Source organism: Schistocerca nitens, chromosome 4 (genome assembly GCF_023898315.1).
Source record: "Schistocerca nitens isolate TAMUIC-IGC-003100 chromosome 4, iqSchNite1.1, whole genome shotgun sequence".
Lineage (NCBI taxonomy): Eukaryota > Metazoa > Arthropoda > Insecta > Orthoptera > Acrididae > Schistocerca > Schistocerca nitens.
The window spans coordinates 218212505-218233192 of record NC_064617.1 but is presented as its reverse complement, the minus strand read 5'-3'; the positions used below and the strand labels follow the sequence as shown (position 1 = coordinate 218233192).

The window sequence follows — 20688 nt, the reverse complement described above, 5'->3', positions numbered from 1 at the left end:
GAAAATCGCCTACTATCACAAGTTTTTACCGTCTGCAGCGTCGGTGGCTCAGCCGTTGCATCGCCTGTTGCATAAAAACGTGCCTTTTCACTGGTCCGCGTCATGTGACGCGGCTTTCCAGAAATTGAAGACTATGCTGATACAGGCCCCGTGCCTAGCTACTTATCGACCTGGCCAACATCTTGTCCTTGCTACAGACGCCTCTCAATACGGGGTTGGGGCAGTCCTTGCGCACCGTTTTTCTGACGGTTCGGAACAACCCATTGCTTATGCCTCCAAAACGCTCACGGATGCCCAACAAAAGTATTCTCAGATTGAGAAAGAAGCTTTGGCCATCATTTATGCTCTTCATAAGTTTGGTGTTTTTCTCTATGGCACAAAATTTCATCTTGTTACGGATCACAAACCACTTGTTTCCTTGTTTCACCCATCAACGTCACTTCCCGACAAGGCTGCACACCGCCTCCAGCGTTGGGCTCTTTACTTGTCCCGTTTCGACTGAGATTCATTTCCGGCCAACGGCTCAACATGCGAATGCTGATGCTTTGTCTCGCCTCCCCATGGGCCCTGATCAGGCATTCGATAGGGACGAACTTTTGTGTTTCCACCTGGATGTTGCCGAGCAGCGGGTTGTGGACGGGTTCCCCATCACTGGGGACAGGCTGGCGGCTGCTACGGGTTCTGACCCTACCCTCTCCCGGGTTTTACGCTGTATTCAGATGGGTTGGCCTGATCGCCCGTCCGCTAAGACTTCTGATCCGTTGCGGAACTACTACCCTTTGCGCTACCGCCTCACGGCTAGGGATGGTGTTATCCTCCTCTCCACTGACAATGTTTCGCCGCGTGTTGTGGTCCCCGCGTCTTTGCGTGCTTCGGTCTTGCGCCTCCTTCACCAGGGGCACTGGGGTGTGTTGCGCACCAAATCTCTGGCGTGCCGTCATGTGTACTGGCCTGGCATCGACTCTGAAATCGTACACATGGTCGCTGCCTGCGGCCCTTGTGCGTCACAGGCCGCTGCCCCGAAGTCACCTTTGTCACCGTGGCCTTCGCCTGAGAAGCCCTGGGAGCGCATTCATGCTGATTTTGCGGGACCCTTTTTAGGTACTTATTGGCTCCTCGTAATTGACGCCTACTCTAACTTTCCTTTCATTGTCCGTTGCACGTCACCTACCACCGCGGCAACCACCAGTGCTCTCGCCCGCATTTTTTCTTTGGAAGGCCTCCCCTCTACTCTTGTTACTGATAATGGTCCGCAATTTGCCTCTTCTGACTTTGCGGATTTTTGTGCTCGTCACGGTGTTACGCATGTCACGGCCCCGCCGTTCCATCCACAATCCAACGGTGAGGCTGAACGACTGGTCCGCACGTTTAAGGCTCAAATGCGGAAACTTCTGACTTCTTCTGCTGCTGATGAGGCGCTTCTCCAGTTCCTGGCGTCTTACCGTTTCACCCCCATGGGCGATCACAGACCGGCTGAGCTCTTACATGGCCGACAGCCCCGCACTCTACTTCATCTTCTGCGGCCTCCCACCTCCCGGCCGTGGGTGCCGTCCCTTGGCCGGTTCACCGCCGACGACCTCGTCTGGGTACGGGGATATGGCAGGCGGCCAAAATGGAGCCCGGGCCGCATCTTAAGACACCGTGGCAGACGCCTGTATGAAATCCAGACGGACACAGGTGTTGCAGTGCGTCATCCGGACCAGCTTCGGCCTCGGGTGCCAGCAACACCTGTTCCGAATGCCGCCACACCACCCTTGACTCTCCCTGCTGCTCGGGATCTTGGCACATCTCCATACTCACAACGCCGCCCTCTACCCGTCATCGCGATGCCAGCACCGGAACGGATGCCACCAGACGACGTGCCCATGCGGGAACCGGAGGACCAACCAGTGTCAGAGTACATCTACTCGCCTCCTCCTCCAACAGACGCTGACGCATCGCCCATGTCTCCTGTCATATCAACTGGACTTGACGCAACGGGCAGATTGGTGCGTGGGGCCCCAGCAGATTCGACCCCTACGTCTCCTGTCGTCTCGACCCGTTATCATCGGGGACACTTCCGTCCGTACGGGAAGCCTCCTCCTCGAGACTTTACGTCGAGTCACACAATGCCTATGGACGTCAGCCATCTCCAGGACACATCCATCAAGACCAGTGCAACAATTTCAAAGGGGGGAAAAGTGTAGTGACTCGCCGATCATTTAAAGTGCCGCCGCGCAATTACGCACGTCCTCTACGTCTGCCAGCCAGGCAGCAGCGGCGCCACCTAAGCGGCCAGCCGAGCAGCGGCCGCTAGACTGAGACTCAGTGCTTATCTGAACGCTAACGTGTTCACATGTCAACTTACTCTGTGACATACATGTGTTGTTGTGTCGTTTTTAAATATACTTGTTAAACTAGAAGTTCTAACACTGACATTGTGGATTGATCAACTCAGTGAAAATGGATAATGTCTTTAGTAGAGAAATTCCAACTATCAAGGGGTTTTGACTAGGTTGTTCACTGGCTCCTTTGCAGTTTAATATTTATGTGAAGAAATATACAGACATTGAGAAGAAAATGAATCCAATGCAAATGTCAGTAGAGGATGATACAGTATACCCTCACCTATTCATTGATGACCAGGTGACAGCTGCCGAAGATATGCTGAGGGAGCTGTTTTAAGAATATAATAAGTGTGGTTTAAAAATAAACACAAAGAAAAACTGACTGTGATAGTGGGTTTAGAGAAACTGTAAGGTATAGGTGCAATGAATTTTTGTATTACACATTGTTCTTCTTTTAAATATCAAGGTGTAAATATACCTGTGAATGGAAAGTATGTAGAATATATTCAAAACAAGATTTGACAAGAGAGCATGTTATTCGTTCAACTGAATGATTTTGAGTGATAAGCTCACAAATAAAACTAAAAAGCAAACAATGGAAAATCCAGGATGGAATGTAACAATAAGAGAGAAGGAAAGTTGCTACTCACCATATAGCGGAGATGTTGAGTCGCGATAGGCACAACAAAAATATTCACACAATTATAGCTTTCGGCCATTAAGGCCTTTGTCAGCAGTAGACACACACACACACACACACACACACACACACACCTGCAGTCTCAAGTAGTTTCAGCTCTCTGGATTGGAGGAGTGGAGGGAAGAAGAACAACAGCCTAGAAGACAGTGACAGATGTCAGGGAAGCTATAGACTCCAGAATCTCCATAAACTGTTGAGTAATGGCATTAACTGTAAACAACTCACAAATACATGTTTGTACGCCATGAACTGATATGAAATGAGATGGTCACACAAAATCAGAACAGTACTTACATCAAATCAGTAAGCGGTTCAAGATCTTCCATTCATTCACTCCGTGACCATACTGCCACTGAAATGGAAGATAACAGAGAGAAGGCCAAAATACTAATTTCGTCTTCCAATATTGCATCACCACTGAAGATCATAACTCAGTCTTGCCTTTCAATAATCATACAAACACTGTGTTGGCAGATATCAAGATAACCAATCACAAAATAGAAAAGCAACTACGATCACTTAGTAGTGGAAAGGCATAAGGACAAGATGATATGCCTATAAGATTCTACAAAGATTATGTGAAAGTACTTGCTTCCCTTCTAGCAACAGTTTATCGTAGATTGCTGGAGCAACAAAAAGTACCTAGCAACTGGAAAACAGCACGTCTTTCCCATTTTCAAGTACGGTCATAGGACAGGTGCACATAATTATAGGCCTGTGTTGTTAACGTCGATCTATTGTAGAATTAAGGAATGTCTTTTTTTGCTCAATAATTATGAAATGTTTTGAGAATGAAAATATCCTCTCTAAAAATCAACATAAATTGCACAAACTTAGCTCCGTCTGTTCCTCTTTGTGTTTCATAGCACTGTAGACAATGGTGCTCTGGTTGACACCATGTTCCTTGACTTCAGAAAGGCATTTGACACTGTGCCACATTGCCACAAAGTGAAAGAAATATGAGCTTATTGAGTATTGGGCCAGATTTATGACTGGATACAAGATTTCCTTGCAGGTAGAACTCAACACGTCACTCTTAATCAAACAAAATCAGCAGAAGTAAAGGTAATTTCCAGAGTACCCCAAGGAAATGTGATAGGACTGTTATTATTTACGTTGTATATACATCATTTAGTAGAAAGTGTTGGATGCTCTTTAAGACTGTTCGCAGATGGTACAGTTGTCTGCAAGATAATAGCAATGCCAGAAGACAGTATCTATTAGCAGAATGACCTGTGGAAGATTGATGTATGGTGCAGGCTCTGGCGGTTGACTGTGAATGTAAATAAATGTAACATATTGTGTGTACATAGGAGAAGAAAGCCACTACTGCAAAATGACACTATTGATGAAAAATTGCTGGAAACAGTGTCTATTTTTAAATGATTGGGAGTAACTATCCAGTGACATTAAGTCAAATGGCCACATAAAAAAGCAAATGCCAGACTGAGATTCAAAGGAAGAATCACAAGGAAATGTAACTCCTCTGTGAAGGAAGTGGCATCATACAAGGTGCTTGTTTGAGTGATTCTAGAGTATTGTTCACATATCTGGGATCCTTACTAGATAGGACTGAGAGGAGAAAGAGAGAGAGACAGAGAGAGAGAGTGGGAGGGAGGGGTGAGGGGGGGGAGATTGAATGAAGAACAGCATATGTGAAAATTACAGAGGTGCTCAACAAACTCCAGTGTCAGTCATTACAAGAGAGGTATTGTGCATCATGGAGAGATTTAGTATTGAAGTTTCAAGAGAGAGCTTTCTGGGAAGAGTTGGACATCATATTACTTACTTCCACATAAACACTCGAAATGACCATGACAAGAAAATATGAGAAATTAAAGTGAATACATAGGCTTATGGACAGTCATTCTTTCCAAGTACCATTCATGAGTGGAACAATGTGGGGGAAGGGGGGGGGGGGGTGTGGGATGAGGTCAGTTAGTGGTATTAGCCACCCCATGATTATGTGGCTAGCAGAGTATGATGTTCATGTAGATGTTAAGAATATTCTGATTTGTTGAGAGGATTCTGAGTAAAAGTGATACATCCTCAAGAAAAAACACAGAGAACTTCTCTGATGTTTGGAATCTGTATCAAGCGAGCATAATAGCAGACATCATAGAAATTCAGAGATACAGTGCTATGATTATCACAGGTTAGTGCAACCCATATGAAAGTGTTTGAGAAGAAGCTCAGGAAACTTAAATGAGAATGTTTAAAGTGAAAGCAGTCTTCTCTTTAAACATTGTTGGGTAAATTAACAGGCCTAATATTCAAGGAAAAATTATGTGTGGATCACATGAATAAGAAAGGGGCGTTATGGTATGTACCAAGGCACACAGACCATTATTTTTCCTTTGCTCCATATGTTAATGGAATAGAACAGGAAACTGCTAATAGTGATGGAACATACCCTCTCCAATATTGTGGGGTTTATGCAGATCATGCCTTCGATTTGGTGAAAATTGTTCAGTGTTCAATTCATTGTGACATTAAGTATCAAGATGCATATAAGGATGAGTGAAACAAAGTGACATTTTCAGTTTACATTGCAAATTAATAACAGCAATCTCAGTACCTTGAAGGTGGGATTATGTTCTACAGCATGTGTGTTGTTGCTGCCACATATCTGCTTTTAAATTACCATACTCTCTCCCAGAGTTATCTATTTCATGGTAGTTGCTGTACTTAGCCACACCCTATAAATTGCCATTTTTGCAATGCTTTTGTGGCCTGTCATGTCTCTTTTCCCAATCCAATATTCAGAATACATCTTTCATTATGCAGTTGAGTTGTCATCATCATCATCCTCATCCTCCTCCTCCTCCTCCTCCTCCTCATCATCATCATCTTGTACAGTTTTCCTCCACTGACAAGATCTGCAGAGAAAACAAGCCCCTCCATCTATACTAGTCTTCCCACCAGCTCACTCTGTTGCTTCTCTGGCCCAGTCTTCTTCTCTTTTCCCAGATGGTTTCTTTTACTCATTTCAGCCACTTCTCTTTTGGCTTTCCCCTTGCTCTCCCACCCTCCATCTTCATGTTGTGCGTCTCCCTAGACATCCTTGTCTCATCCATTCTTTTCACGTGTCCACAGCATTTTAATCTTCTGTCCTAAGTCTTTCTTTTAGAGTTTCCTGGTGTTATCTTGCTAACTCTTTAATTTATCAGCTTTTCCATTTTTGTTACTGCTATCCAATGTCTCAAGAACTTCATCTGACTTGCTTGTGTGTTACTTTTTTCCCTTGTCTTCATGACTCAGGTTTCTGCAGCATACGACAGCATTGGTATGTAATACATTTAGTATTACCATGTCCTTACCATGTAATGTTTATTATAGGTGTTCCAATTTTTTTTGTGAACACCAGCTGACACAGCTTTGTATTAAACATATAAGCTGCATTCTTGGACAACTTCTTTCCAAACATCTAACTGTTCTGTATATCCTATCCTTGTTCCCCTATGCTATCAAATTATCAGCAACACAACATTGCTGTCACCCTGTCTCCAATCTCTCTTGCCATTTTTATCTTTACAATATTCACCACCACTGTTAAAAGTAAAGGAGATAGTGCACTTCTTAGTTCAAGACTGTTTCCCCTGTCTGCCATCCTGTTCTCTCTTCCCACTCTAACACAACTTACATTTCCATGGTGCAGTCCTTTTTAACCCCAGTTGACTGTTGATTGTAATTAAACTTTATGGCATGAGAACTGTGTGTAAGTTAGGAATTCAAACCCAGTCATCTGCCTTTCTTGAGTTGTTTTACTTACTCAATTAAAGTGCCTCACATCTAGAATCAAGCACTTTAATCTGCAGGGATTTTACAAGCAGATACTTGTTTCAGGTGAATGCAATGGCATTGGCTGTTGGATTCCCAACTTCAGTGACAACAGACAGTTTTCTCGAAGAGTATTATTCTTCATTCCGTGTGCAGAAGAGAGACTTCTTTCTAAATGTTCAGTTTGGAATTGAATTCTTGTTGTCAAAACAGATGGAACTTCTGGTATCACCATCTGAGGAACAAAGGTATGTATCAGCAAGGCTATCTCTTTGAAATTGGTACCAATTTTTTGAACATGTACATGTTGAGCTTCATAAAACATTTGTAGCAGCCAGAGCCTGTTTAAGCTAGTGTGAAGCCCATAGCACTGATCAACTGTTGGACCTCTATTCAGCAATATGCACAAATTTTTTTAGACATATTGTTTGATTTCCATATAAAATGGAAAGGTAACATCTAATAAATTCTATTTCAATAATCTATGTATGAACAGATGCTATGCATATTGATTTTTGGATCATAAGTAGCATTAATGACCCAGTACTGTTTGCTCTTGTTAGCTCCATTCACATAGCAATGAAAAATCACTTCATAAAACTGAAATAAAATTTTTGTTCCACATTCTACTTTGGTTGTATGTACATTGAAACAGAACGACTATAGTGCTCTTACAATTTTTTCTCTAAGTGGAAATAGTAAGGTAAGTACTATTCCAAAACTTTTTTGCAATCATTTGCAATCATTTACTTGGCAGTAACTTTCAGAGTTATCCATTGACGAGCCAGAGTAAAATAAAACACACACACACACACACACACACACACACACACACACACACACAGTCACACATGTACACACAGTCACACGGCTTGGACGGAGACGGCCAGTTCTTGGCTAGGAATGTGGGAGGGAGAGGTGGCAGATATAAGGGCTGGCAAGGTTGTTGAGGCTGGTGGGAAGTTTCACACACTGAAGGCAACATGAATTGGGAGGGGCTGACAGGACAGATGAAGCAAAAGCTGTTGAGTTGAGGGTGCGGGGACAGCGGGTTACCTGAGATTGAGGCCAGGACGATTATGGCAGCGGAGGATTTGTTGCAAGGAAAACTCTCATCTGTGCAACTCAGAGAACTTGTTGTGGAGGGAAGGCTCCATATGGCTTGGGTTGTAAAGCAGTCATTCAAATTAAGCATGTTGTGCACAGCTGCATGGTGTCCCACCAACTGGTCAACTTTGTTCTTGAGAACAGTTTGGCAGTAGCCATTCATCTTGGTGGACTGCTTATTGGTGGTAATCCCAAAGTAAAATGCTGTGTAGTGTTTGCAGCAGAGTTGATATGTGAGATTGCTGCTTCCACAGGTGGCCTGATCACTGAGGGGATACAATAAGTTTGTGCAGGACTGAAATAAGAGGTGCTTCTGGAGTAGGAGGTTTTGAATCATTAAAAAATGACAGATATTAGATGAACGAGTGCTTCCATTCATGCAATTTTGATATTCCTCTACATTTTTAATGGTATTATTCATGATTTACTTCCAGAAATCAATGTACAAATGTTCGCTTGAAATGATAGCATAACAAAATAAATTGATATGCATCTTTGGTAACAACTTAATAAAATGTGTTTTTTTAAATTTATTTCTCTGTTCATGGTTTTATTTGAATGATATGCTTTTATTGTTTCAGGTGGCTTGAAATCATGGCATCTTCAGCTGACGTTACATATATACCCACGGAAAACAAAATTGTTATCCCCCAACGACGCCTTATGGAACCTTACTTCAGTGCAGCTTATCCAAAGTAAGAATAGATCTGCTAAAGATGCATTAAAATAATAATGATAGTGATGACATAAACATGATCGTAATAATGTGCCTTTTTTAATAATGTGCCTTGAAAGGGGTGAGTGGTAAAGCACATGACAATCAGGTTGTTTATGCTTTCCATAGTGATAAACGTAGTTGACTGGCATCAAACATAATTGCCAGGGCGTACTTCAGGTAATACTCCATGTCTGTAATAGTCGAAGATTAATTTATTGTTATCTGCAGGACCTGAAAATTCAAGTAAAGAATATGAGAAAATCATAGAAGTAATTTTCCATTGACTACTTATCATTAATTATATATTATTAACTGGATGAGTCTGTGCACTGTGCTCTTTCAATTATTTTCAACTTCTGATATCATTCCATTTTCTTGCTTTCTATTGCTCCCCCTCTCTTGTGGTACACATTCATTCTTTGCTTAGCACACTGCTGCAGGGAAATGAAAGAAATAATAAAATGAGATGATGACTGTGACTGAATGGAGTAAGGGGCCATTACAGCATATAAACAAAATTGTGATAGATAAATGAAAAGGGACACTAATGACAATTCTAAAGTGGAATTGGTGATGAAGGGGACTATAACAAATGGAATGTGTAATTTGGTTATGCAGTTATTGACCATGTGGGTCTATATGTCAAAAATCATACAGTCAGGAATCAAACCACACAGTAAAATTCCAATGCAGGATTTGCTCTCTGCTGTTAATTGTGCATTGTGCTCATCTGCCTTTGTAGGCATTGCAGCGTGGGAAGTCTGGTAGTAAGCAACAACTTTCCAATGATTTGCAGGACCAAATGAAATACACCAGCAGCACAATTTACCAATCTGTTGATTCATCCATACTCAAATTTCCTGTTTGCTTTGGAATTCCACCTGTAGCAGTGAGGAATGGCAGTCTGCAATAAGTGAGATATGCACATTATTGTGGACACTCATGTGCAGACCAACTGCAGAAAATCACACAGCTTTATGAATGGTGAGAACAAAGTACTGCCTTTTATTAAAGAGGTCATAGCATGAATTCGTGAACATAATACGTCATTCCACAAAGTCAGCTGGGAGAATTTCAGTAGAGTGGTGTAGCCAGATCCTTGCATTATGGTCCTGTTGTTACATCCTCCTCCCTATAATGAGCACTGATGGTAGCCCCTCCTGCTGAAGCTTTGCAGTCGTTGAATGGGTCTTCAGTTTCCTTGGACCCGTCATTGATCTGCACCTCTGGACTGTAGTAGGGCTTCATATAGAGGCCGTGGGTGACGCGTCTGCGCTTTTTGTCTTGTTGATGAGTGGTCCTAGTTCCGGACTTCATATGTGATGACCTACAAGCAAAGAAGGATACAATATGGCCCAAAGTGGCCCGAAAGTGGCTTTTCCAAATGCCCCACTTTCTGCACAGGTGTAATTAACCACAAGGTTAGATAAGCTACATATAAAAGATTATACATAGAAATAACATAGGAAAAAGGAAGAAGTTGTTACATACATTAAGACAGAGCACAACTTCAAAAACATTGAGACAAGTACATTTTATAGTGATCAGCACATAGAAGTGTATGCTTGTGAATTAGTGCTGAAAAGTAGTTGACTTTTAATTGTAACTGTATGTAGATCCCCACTGGAAATTTTGAACTATTTATGAGGAATCTGGATTCTGTTCAGTGTTATTTGTTGGTCAGCAGCAAGCAGTTAATACTCTGTGGTGATTTCAGTGTAGATTTTTTTAAATGATTCTTATAGGAAAACTGATCTGGAAACCTTATTTGGATCCTAAAATTTGGTATCAGTAATTAATTTTCCAACATGGGTGGATAAAGATGGCAGGGCCTTAATTGATAAAGATGAGAACAAGTTGGGATCCTGCAGTAGTTGCACACTACAAAAACTACTCAAAATTACCAAAAAACATTATTAAAAAAAGTCAGAGAACATGTACATTAAGTCAAAAATCAATACTCCTGTCAACAGGCTTACAATCACATGGAATGCAGTGAACAAGACAACATCACCATTGAACTGAATGGAAGGGCTATAAATGATGAGTCACAGCAGTATGTTGAAAATGCAGTCTTCATAAAATTCAGTCATATGAATGTATCATCAACTTCTGCTTCTGAAATTAAGAAAATCATACATTCTGTCAAAAATAAAAGTTCATCCAATTTTTATGATGTTTCCAATAGAGTACTAAAAATTTGTTTTCCTGTAATAAGCACAATGTTATCTGAAATACATAATGCATCACTAACTCGAGGAATTTTTCCAGAGAGACTGAAATATACCATTGTTAAACCCTTCTTTAAGAATGGCGATATGACAGATGTTTCAATAACTACCACCTGTTTTACTGCTGATATAATTTTCCAAAATTTTTGAGCGGATGATGTATTCTAGAATAGTATCTCACCTTAGCAACGATAATATCCTTAGCTAATAACAGTTTGAGTTTCAGAAGGATTACTCTACTGGGAATGGCATTTACACATTCACTCACTGGATTTTACAAGCATTAAATAATAAAATAGGTCCAGCTGGTATTTTCTGTGACCTCCCTAAGGCACTTGACTGTGTGAATCATAGTATTCTCATAGATAAATTAATGTGTATGGGATTGATGGTATAGCCAACCAATGGATAATGTCATGTCTAACCAAAAGAATGCAGAAAGTTGTGCCTCATAATTCAAGCAATGTAGTCCAGGGACATAATTTTGACTGGGGAGAAATCATGTTTGGTGTTCCTCAAGGTTCAATCTTAGGTCCATTACTGTTCTTCATATATGTAAACGATCTTCCATCTAGTATACAACGAGCAGAATTAGTTCATTTTGAAGATAATGCTAGTATTGTAATCAATCCAAGTATACATGCAGAAACAGAAGATATGGTAAACAAAGTTATTAAAAGTATCACTGACTGGTTTTCTGCGAATGGTCTCACCCTCAATTTTAAAAAGACACAACAGATTCAGCTCTGCATATCTAGAGGTACTACACCGATGGTAAGCATAATACATGATGAGGAAATAATAAAGAAGATGGAAACTTTGAAATTCTTAGGCGTCTGTATTAATGAGGATTTAAATGGAGAAAACACATTTTGAAACTCGTAAAACAATTTAGTTCAGCCACATTTGCATTTAGAATCATTGCAAAATCTTGGGAAGAGAGAAATCAGTAAGTTGACATATTTTATATATTTTCATTCAATAATGTCAAATGTAATAATGTTATGGGGTAACTCATCTTTAAGGAAAGAAGTCTTTGTTGTGCAAAAAAGTGCTGTAAGAATAATGTGTGGTGATAACCCACGATCATCTTGTAGACATCTGTTTAAGGAGCTGGGCAGTCTGACTACTGATTACAGTATTTTTATTCCCTCATGAAGTTTTTTTTGTAAGTAATCCACTACAGTTCAAAAGGAACAACAAAGGACATTATTACATTACCACAAGGAAACATGACACTCATTACTCGACATTAAGGTTGTCTTTAGCACAAAAAGGGATGCATAATGCTGCAACAAAAATTTTTGATTACTTACCCAGTGATGTAAAATGTCTGACAGAAAGCAAAGTAAAATCTGACGACAAACGGAGAAAGTTATTCCTTGTCAACTCCGTCTGTTCCGTAGAAGAATATCATATTACTGTAATGTATAAAAGGTGGTGGGTAGGAATTATTAACTCCATCTTCAGTCCTGGTGATGTGTTGAAACAGTAGAAGTGTATACTTTATCAGTCTCTACCTTGGATTTGAATCCTGCAGTGTCTTGCTTTGAAATGTTGTGTGCAAATGTCACAGTGGGCAGTATTGTATCCCAATCCCTCTTTTTGACATCAGTGTACATCAAGAGCATATTTGCCAATGTCTTATTAAAGCATTCTGTGAGGCTGTTCATCTGTGGATAGTTGGAAGGTGTCGATGAAATTACATATGGTGCTCTGTCCTTCAAAACAATGTCTCCTTCAAAGAACTTTGCAATATCCAGAGTTTCACCAATTGGCATAGTTTTGGTGACAGCATAGCAGGTGAGATAGTCAATGGAGACTGTTATCCACCAATTCCCATTTGTTGACTTTGTGAATCTCCCACAAAGGTAGATTCCAATTTGTTCGATGTAACTGCTGCAGGTGGGATGGTCCCAGAAACTCCAGAGATAATTGTGGCATGTGCTTCCATCATTGGCATTCCTTGCATTGACTCATGCAGTGTCTAATGGACAGGTAGAGGCCTGGTCAGGGATTCCTGCATCTGATTCTGTTAAGTGTCCTCAGGAATTCCAAGTGACCATAAATTGGAGTATTATGGAAATACTTCATGAGAGCTGTCCATAATTGAGCTTGGATGATGAGCAATCATTAGTGACTCATTGAATCATATTTCCTCATATACAATGCTTCATTTATTAATTGGAGTTCTTCTTTGGTTGTTTCCTCCTTCTTCAATGCTCCTGTGGTTTCCAGTAGTGCTGGATCTTCCCTCTGCTCAGTACCAATGTCATTTATTGCAGGGATAACAGAGATTTCATTTATAGAATCCTCATTCAAGGATTCTTTGAAAGACAGTTGATGTCCTTGCGTTTGCATCTGGTTTTTGTATACCACTGTGACGTCATACTGGTAAAGCCTCAGGTTCATTTCGTCAATCGACCTGATGGATCCTTCAGGCTAGTCAGTCATCACAGAGAATAGTGATCCATCACAGTGGTGAATGATGCAAAAATAAATATGGCTGGAATGTGTTGAGAACCCAAACAACTGCAAAGCACTCTTTCTCGGTTGTACAGTAGTTCATCTCAAACTTAGAGAGTACTTTTGAGGCATAAGCTATTAAGATTTCAGCATCTCTCTGAATATGCACTAGGGCATTCTCGGTTTACAAGGAGAAGTCATTAGTGTCTCCTTAAGGACAAGGAAAGATCTTTCTTGCACCTTGTTCCAGGAAAATTTTGCGCCTTCCTCCACTAGTTCTTGCAAGGGATGTGCCTTGGTACAGAAGTCCTCACATGATGATCAGAAAAACAGTTACTTCTCTTATTTTCTCTGGAATGTGACAGATGTCATTGCCATCCAATAGATACCCTGAGATTCTTATTTCTTGTTTATGAAGAGGAACTTTTTATGATTCAGACGTAGGCCTGCAGTGTGAACACACTTGAACTTGGTTGTGAAGTGGCTTAGATGTTCTTTGAATGTCTATGAAAAAACAGCAATCTCATTCAGATAGTAAAGACACTTTGTTCATTTAATGTTTTGAAGCTCTCTGTCCATCAGATATTTGAAGATGGCTGAAGAGTTACACAGTCCAAATTACATACATTTTAATCATAGAGACCATCAGGAGTTATCAAGGCACTCTTTTTCCCTGTAGTCTGTGTGCATGTCCATAGTTGAGAAATACTTTGCTCCTTACAACAGTCTAGGGTGTCATCAGTGCACTGCAATGGATTGACATCTTTTCCTCATGATTTTGGTCAGTCTTCAATAGGTGTCACACAAACAACACTGTTGTTATTGATCACAAGGACTGCAGGAGAGGACCAAGTACTCTGAAGGTTCAGTGATGTCATCTTGCTGCATATTCTGCACTCCCTCCCAGATTATCTGCCATTCAGCCGGCAGTATTCTAAATATGTGCTGGCTAATAGATGGATTACCACCAGTGTTGATATGGCGGTGTGCCATGGCCACTTGGTCTGTATTTCTGCACTCTGGATTTCAAAGCATCTGAAAACTGATACAGAGAATGGTTATCACTTGCAGATATTGTTTCTTGGTCAGGCAATATCCTGTTGATGGTTCGATAGTTGCTTCCTTCTCTGTGTTGTCTTCTTTGGTGATGACACTAAGCTGCCCTTGTGGGACTGGTTTGCTTGTGCTTACACACATACCTTGGCTAGGTACATGTCTTCTTTGATTCCTTTCAAGCGAGGCATGTTTTCAGCTTCTGCCAGGCATGTAAGTGTGATCTGCAGAGAAGCCACGTTGATGTAGATACAAAGATTCACAGTTTGGTATAGAGCCAACACATTCTGTATTTACAACTGTGTCATTTCCCAGTGACATTGGGCGCTGTACTGATACACAGATTTGATGTGGAGTGTCACCAAGTGTTTTCTTCAGTTTGGCCTGGAATTTGTCCCAGTTATTGAGCTTCTCTTCGTTGTTCTTGGATTGCTGCTCGGCTGTGCCATCCAAGTAAAAGTACACATTTGCCAAACACATCGTGTCATCTCACCTGTTATATTTGGCAACTCAATTTAACCATTTTAGCCATTCCGTAGCATCCTGACCAGTGACTCTTGAAAACACTGATGGATGCCTGATGTGTAGCTGACCTCATGCTGTTTTCAAATCCATCCCTGTCGTGAATATATAGATCTTAGGATCAATGTACTGCTTTATTCCAGTTCCTTTCCATGTAGGCAATGGCTGTTACATTGCCAAAATGGGGCAATGGTGATATAGATGTTTTGAAGTTCCTGGCATCTCCACTGCACAATGTCATGTCAAAACCACAATCAATTCCAAATTTGAATGTAGGTTTCTCTGTTAAGTACAGCATTTACCACTCAGAGCACATATATATTATGAACACCAAATATAGCCACAACAGAACTAAACTCCTGAACAGAGAGTGAAACTATTTAATCAAACATGCTGTTATTTATGCAAACATCAAATATTCTGTAAGTTACAAATATAAGCTATATCGAGAACCTTCGACGAATGATAAATACTGCATAACAAATTTCATCCAGCTATCTGCAGCACATTTGCACTGCGATGCTAACTGCTGCTCCACAAGGCATGCTGTACAGCTAATGCCAATATTTATTATTTTTAATTATATGTGTCAAGTGTTTAGATGTACCTGAACTGAGGTTGATAAAGAGAACATTAAATTATTTTGCTCTAGTTTATATGTTGCTCTAGTTTACTGTACCTATATGCAGCCCATTATTGTTTATGGATTTGTTAGACCAATGCACTTAAAAGTAATGGATAAGGTGCACCATTAGGGAATTGATTGGCCACTTGGGAAATTAGAGTCATTCCTGTCCCTGGTCTATCTTAAAGCAGATGATTCCTCATGATCATCATCATCATCATCTTCATTTCCCCTCTATTCAACATCTGGTGGGGTTGGGGTATCAGTTGTACTTCCTCACTTAACTCTGTCTTTCCACCATTCTTCTGTCACAATTTGGTTCCATAGCAGATTTCTCCTCCTTAAACTCATCTTTATTGTATCAATCCATCTTGTTCTCGGTCTTCCTCTTGGCCTCTTGCCCTCAGTCTTGAACTCTGTCATTCTTCTTGGTATTCTTCCCTCTCTCATCCTCTTCACATGCCCAAACCATTTTAATCTATTCTTTTCAGTTTTCTCAGTCAACTTCTCCACTTCACTTTCTTTCCTAACATCTTCATTTTTCACTCTGTCTCTCCTCGCCTTCCCTATCATACTTCTCAGAAACCTCATTTCACTGGATTGTATCCTACTCCTCTCTCTTCTAGTCATAGTCCAAGCCTCTGAGCCGTAAATTAGTATGGATGTGAAGTATGTCTTGTGTAACACCATCCTGCACCTCATTGGCACTTCCCTTCCACACACCGGCAAAATGTACTACTCTGTTGTATTATTTTGCTAATTTCTGTCTCCAAATGAGCATTCCTTGCTTTTCTCCATACTAAATTTCATTCCATATTTTTCGACCTTATCATTTAGGATGTCTGTTTGGTTTTGTACCTCCTTACTCCTTGTTCCCCACACCACAATATCATCAGCAAATAGTAACAGCTTCATCCCCCTTCCCCTATGGGATTCTTTCGTCTCTTTGACTATTTCATCCATCACCATTATAAATAGTAGTGGTGATATCAGACTTCATTGTCTTAATCCCATATCATTCTTAAATCATTCAGTTCTTCCAACTGGTATCTGCAAACAACTAGAGCTTTTTTCGTACATTGCCTGGATGACTTCAAGTATTTGCTTTCCAACTCCCTTTCTCTTCAAGGTTGCCCATACCTTATTTGGTTTCTTCTGTCTGTGCTAAGGGTTCCTGTGTGCCTAATTTGTGGTGTGTGCTGCTCAGCTTTCTGTGTGTGCAGCTGGTTCACATGGCATGTTGGAAGCTGCTGATGTAAAACAGTTATATAAAGTTGTGCTCCTTATGTCCCTCCATGATACCTTGCATACATCCTGGTGTCTGCCTGAAAATGTGCACCCAGATGCAGAACATGGGTGATACCATGGCACAACCTGCAGGCCAGTGGTGTGTGGCACCAGGCGTAAAAGGTTGAAGGTACTGCATGGCAGAGACCTGTGCAGTACCTCAGCCAGACTTCACCAATTGATTGAAGTTGCTTGATAAGATGTCAAACAACTGGAGAGGGAATCCTCTCTAGGTACCACTGGGACTGCTTTCTTTAGTTGTGATATCCTAACCAACCACATGACCTCTATGTTTGATGCCCAATGGTGTGTGTGCCAGCCGCACAACCTTTGTGTTTGATGCCCAACAGCATGGTGCGACGTCAGGTGCTAATTTGGCAGCAGAACACTCAAAAATCCTCTGATGTGAACTGGCAACTATAGTGTAAGACCAGGATGTGCAGCATGCTCTCAATAGCAAAAATAGTGGGTACACCCCAAACTGTAGTGTGTGACAACCTGGAGGACAAATCAGCAACACAGGAAGTCAGACAAGGCATGTATCATCAATATCCACATGGTCCCCATGAAGTCCACATGCATCCAGTCTCATGCATGCTCAGGTACAGGTCATGGAGAAAATTTTTGTGGCTGGGCCACCTGGGTGTGAGCACATGTTGAAAAGGCAAGCACTGTGTGCTCGATGGTGGAATCAATTGATGGCCTATAGACATGTCACTGTGCCTGTGGTTTCGTGCCTGACATCCCCCACTGGAACACATACAACATCTGCAGAATGCATTGTCATGACAACATTGGGCTAACAACTCTGCAATTCTGATCTTCTGCAATGCTGAGCCTATTACAAAGTTTTAAATACGAGGGTATTTCGGAAAGTAAAGATAAACCGTACGCCAGGGAAACTGAAGAGTTTTGGCGAGCAAGTTGGCAACACTGGTGTTAACCTTGAACTGTTAGCTTTCTCCTCGCAGTCATTCGGCAGTTGAACGTTGCTTCTGGTTGGAGTAGGTCGTGTTTAAAATGGCTGCACTGATTCAGAATCCCACCAAATGCAAAGTGCGCTCCATCATACATTTTCTTCATGCAAAAGGTCAGTGACCAGCGGATATTCACAAAGAAATTGTTTCTGTTTATGGGAACATTATGAATCGACAAAATGTAACGAAATGGTGTCATCATTTCTCTGAAGGTAGGACCGATGTTTATGACGAACAAAGAACAGGTTGGCCATCTGTGATCTTTGATGCCCTTCTTCGAAGAACGGAGGAAGCAATTCGTGTGAATAGACGTCTCACATTGAAAGAATTGGATCAGGTCATACCGGACGTTTCAATGACAACTCTTTATGACGTTGTGACTGTCAAGTTAGGGTACAGGAAATTGTGTGTACACTGGGTTCCAAAACTGTTAACGGAAGAACACAAAAAGAAAAGGATGGGCTTTGCATTTGACTTCCTCACACGCTATTTTGAAGCAGGTGATGAGTTCCTTGATCACATTGTGACAGGTGACGAGACGTGGGTTTATCACCATACAATCCAAGCAACAATCAATGCAATGGCGCCATTCTAATTCACCAAAAGCCAAGACATGCAAAACGTCGATTTCAGCGAAGAAAATCATGGCTTCTGTTTTTTGGGACAGACAAGGCATTCTTCTGTTGGAATTTATGTCTCCTGGAACGACAATTAATGCTGCTGCATATTGCCAGACTTTGAAACGTCTTCGAAGGGCAATTCAAAACAAACGCAGGGGAATGCTGATAAGTGGAGTCCGCTTGCTTCATGACAATGCTTGGCCTCACACAGCACTCATAACCAATGCACTACTCAAACAATTCAAATGGGACGTATTGGACCATCCGTCATACAGCCCGGATCTTGCGCCCACCAACTTCCATGTCTTCCGTTACCTAAAGTCACATCTTAGTGGAAAATCATTCCACGACGATGAAGAGATCAAAGATGAAGTTGAAATGTGGTTCCGACAACAGACGGCATCCTTCTATGACTGTGGGATACAAAAGCTTGTGCACCAACTTAACAAATGTTTGGATAACGGAGAGATTATGTCGAAAAATAACAAATAATCCAGTTAATAAGATGTAACTGAAGTTTTCTAAATAAATGTTCTATTTAAGGACTGCGAGCCATTGTATCTTTACTTTTTGAAATGCCCTCGTACATCTGGTGCGCTGAGTCTGACCGTGCAGCAAAATATCCTGATCATCCTGGCTGGATCGCCTGAATTACTCTGCGCAAGAATGGATTCTTGCTTTGAGCTGGCATGACTTTCCGCACTGGGAAGTCTTGTCAGGAAAGGCAAGGTGTCTGCCTTTGCATGCTGTGAGGTGGCCTGTAGTGAATTTCAAGGGAATAAGTACTCGGAAATGACAACTGCTGTAAATGCTGTGCCATTCTGTTCGGGAGCTCGGGTCAGGGTCCAAACTGTGAGATGAATGACTTACAATGTGTAAGACGGTGGAACTTTGTTCCATACAAGAAAATGTGGAACTATTTTACTCAATATATATTATTACGACTGCGTCCTTCTCAATCTGAGGGTAAATTCTGTGCGCTGCTGGCAAGGTCTAGGAGGCAAATGCAGTAAGCTACTCCAAACCATCAAAATTTCTGTGTGAGAACACAGCACCAAAGGTGCATTGAGAAGCTTTGATGGTCAGATTCAATGGCTTATTTAGGTGGGTGAAAGCAGCCAAACACAGAGTGAAAGTGTTTTTTCAATTGCTGGAGTGCCAACCCATTTGCCTCCAACCACACTAACTTCTCTCCTTTCTTGAAAATCTGATTGAAAGGACGACAAAGGCGAACAGCCTGAAGATTGAATTTCTTGCAGTAATTTACTTTCCCTAAAAAGAATGTTACTCCTTAATATTCTAAGGAACTAGCAAATCTTCTGTTGCTGCAATACACTCTGCCATTTGTATGATACTGTCCGTATTTAACACATGCCCAAACTACTGCAATCTAGAAGCACAAGAGGCTACATTGTCTAACCCTCACTGAAAAACGGCCTGCAAATTTTGCAAATGCTGTTCTGTCATGGTGCAATTAACCCAAATGTTGTCCAAATAGTTGACACAGCACAGAATTTCTTTGATAAGTGTTCGAGAAAACACTGAAATTTTCCTGGAGCTGAAGCTATCCGAAATGGCAGACGGTTAAACTGGTACATCGCAAAACATATTTAATACTAAAATATGCTGAGACTCAGTGTCCAACAGAAACTGCAAGTATGACTCATTGAGGACAAATTTTGGAAAAATACTGTCCACTGGCCAACTTAGCCAGCAACTCCTCTCATGGGGCATGGGCTGAACATATATTTCACTCTGTTCATTGCTTGTGTGCGTGAAAAATGTCACAAAGTTCCCGTATCACAAACTTCATGAACTTGATGAAACCTGTGACACCACTCCAAGCTTCTGTCGTCAGTCAATTTCCACCTTCACTATATCCCGCAAAGCAAATGGCACGGTGCAGACTCGACAAAACTTAGGAACTGCTGACGGTTTCAATGTTACGTGGGTCCAGACTCTTTCAAAAAGTTGATCAAACGACTGCGGCAATGCCTCCAAGTTCTGAAATGGTCTACCTAAGAGGTGAGGTTAACTTTATGAACTACTTCAAATCCAAAAAAAATGAAAGCATCAAGGCTGAAAATATTTTCTGCCAAATGTGAATCAAGAACCATAAGTGTGACCTGGTGTCCACTTTTCTGTGTTTGGCTGTGACTTAACAGTTGTCTCCACAAGAGAATCCACGCCCACTATGAGATAGTACTTGGTGCGCTGAGAGTGCTGTCAGTAACTAAGTTGATTTGCCCAGCTGAGGCCACTGTGTCTAACTGAA

General features: G+C 41.3%; 1 protein-coding gene across 1 annotated transcript in view; it reads left to right on the top strand.

The window, feature by feature from the left end:
• LOC126251929 (endothelin-converting enzyme homolog) overlaps positions 1 to 20688 on the top strand; it is a 630006-nt gene that overhangs the window by 566031 nt on the left and 43287 nt on the right. The window contains exons 11-12 of the mRNA XM_049952681.1: positions 6874 to 7055; positions 8496 to 8609. Of these exons, the coding sequence (XP_049808638.1) occupies positions 6874 to 7055; positions 8496 to 8609 (296 nt within the window). The remainder of the gene's footprint in view (positions 1 to 6873; positions 7056 to 8495; positions 8610 to 20688) is intronic.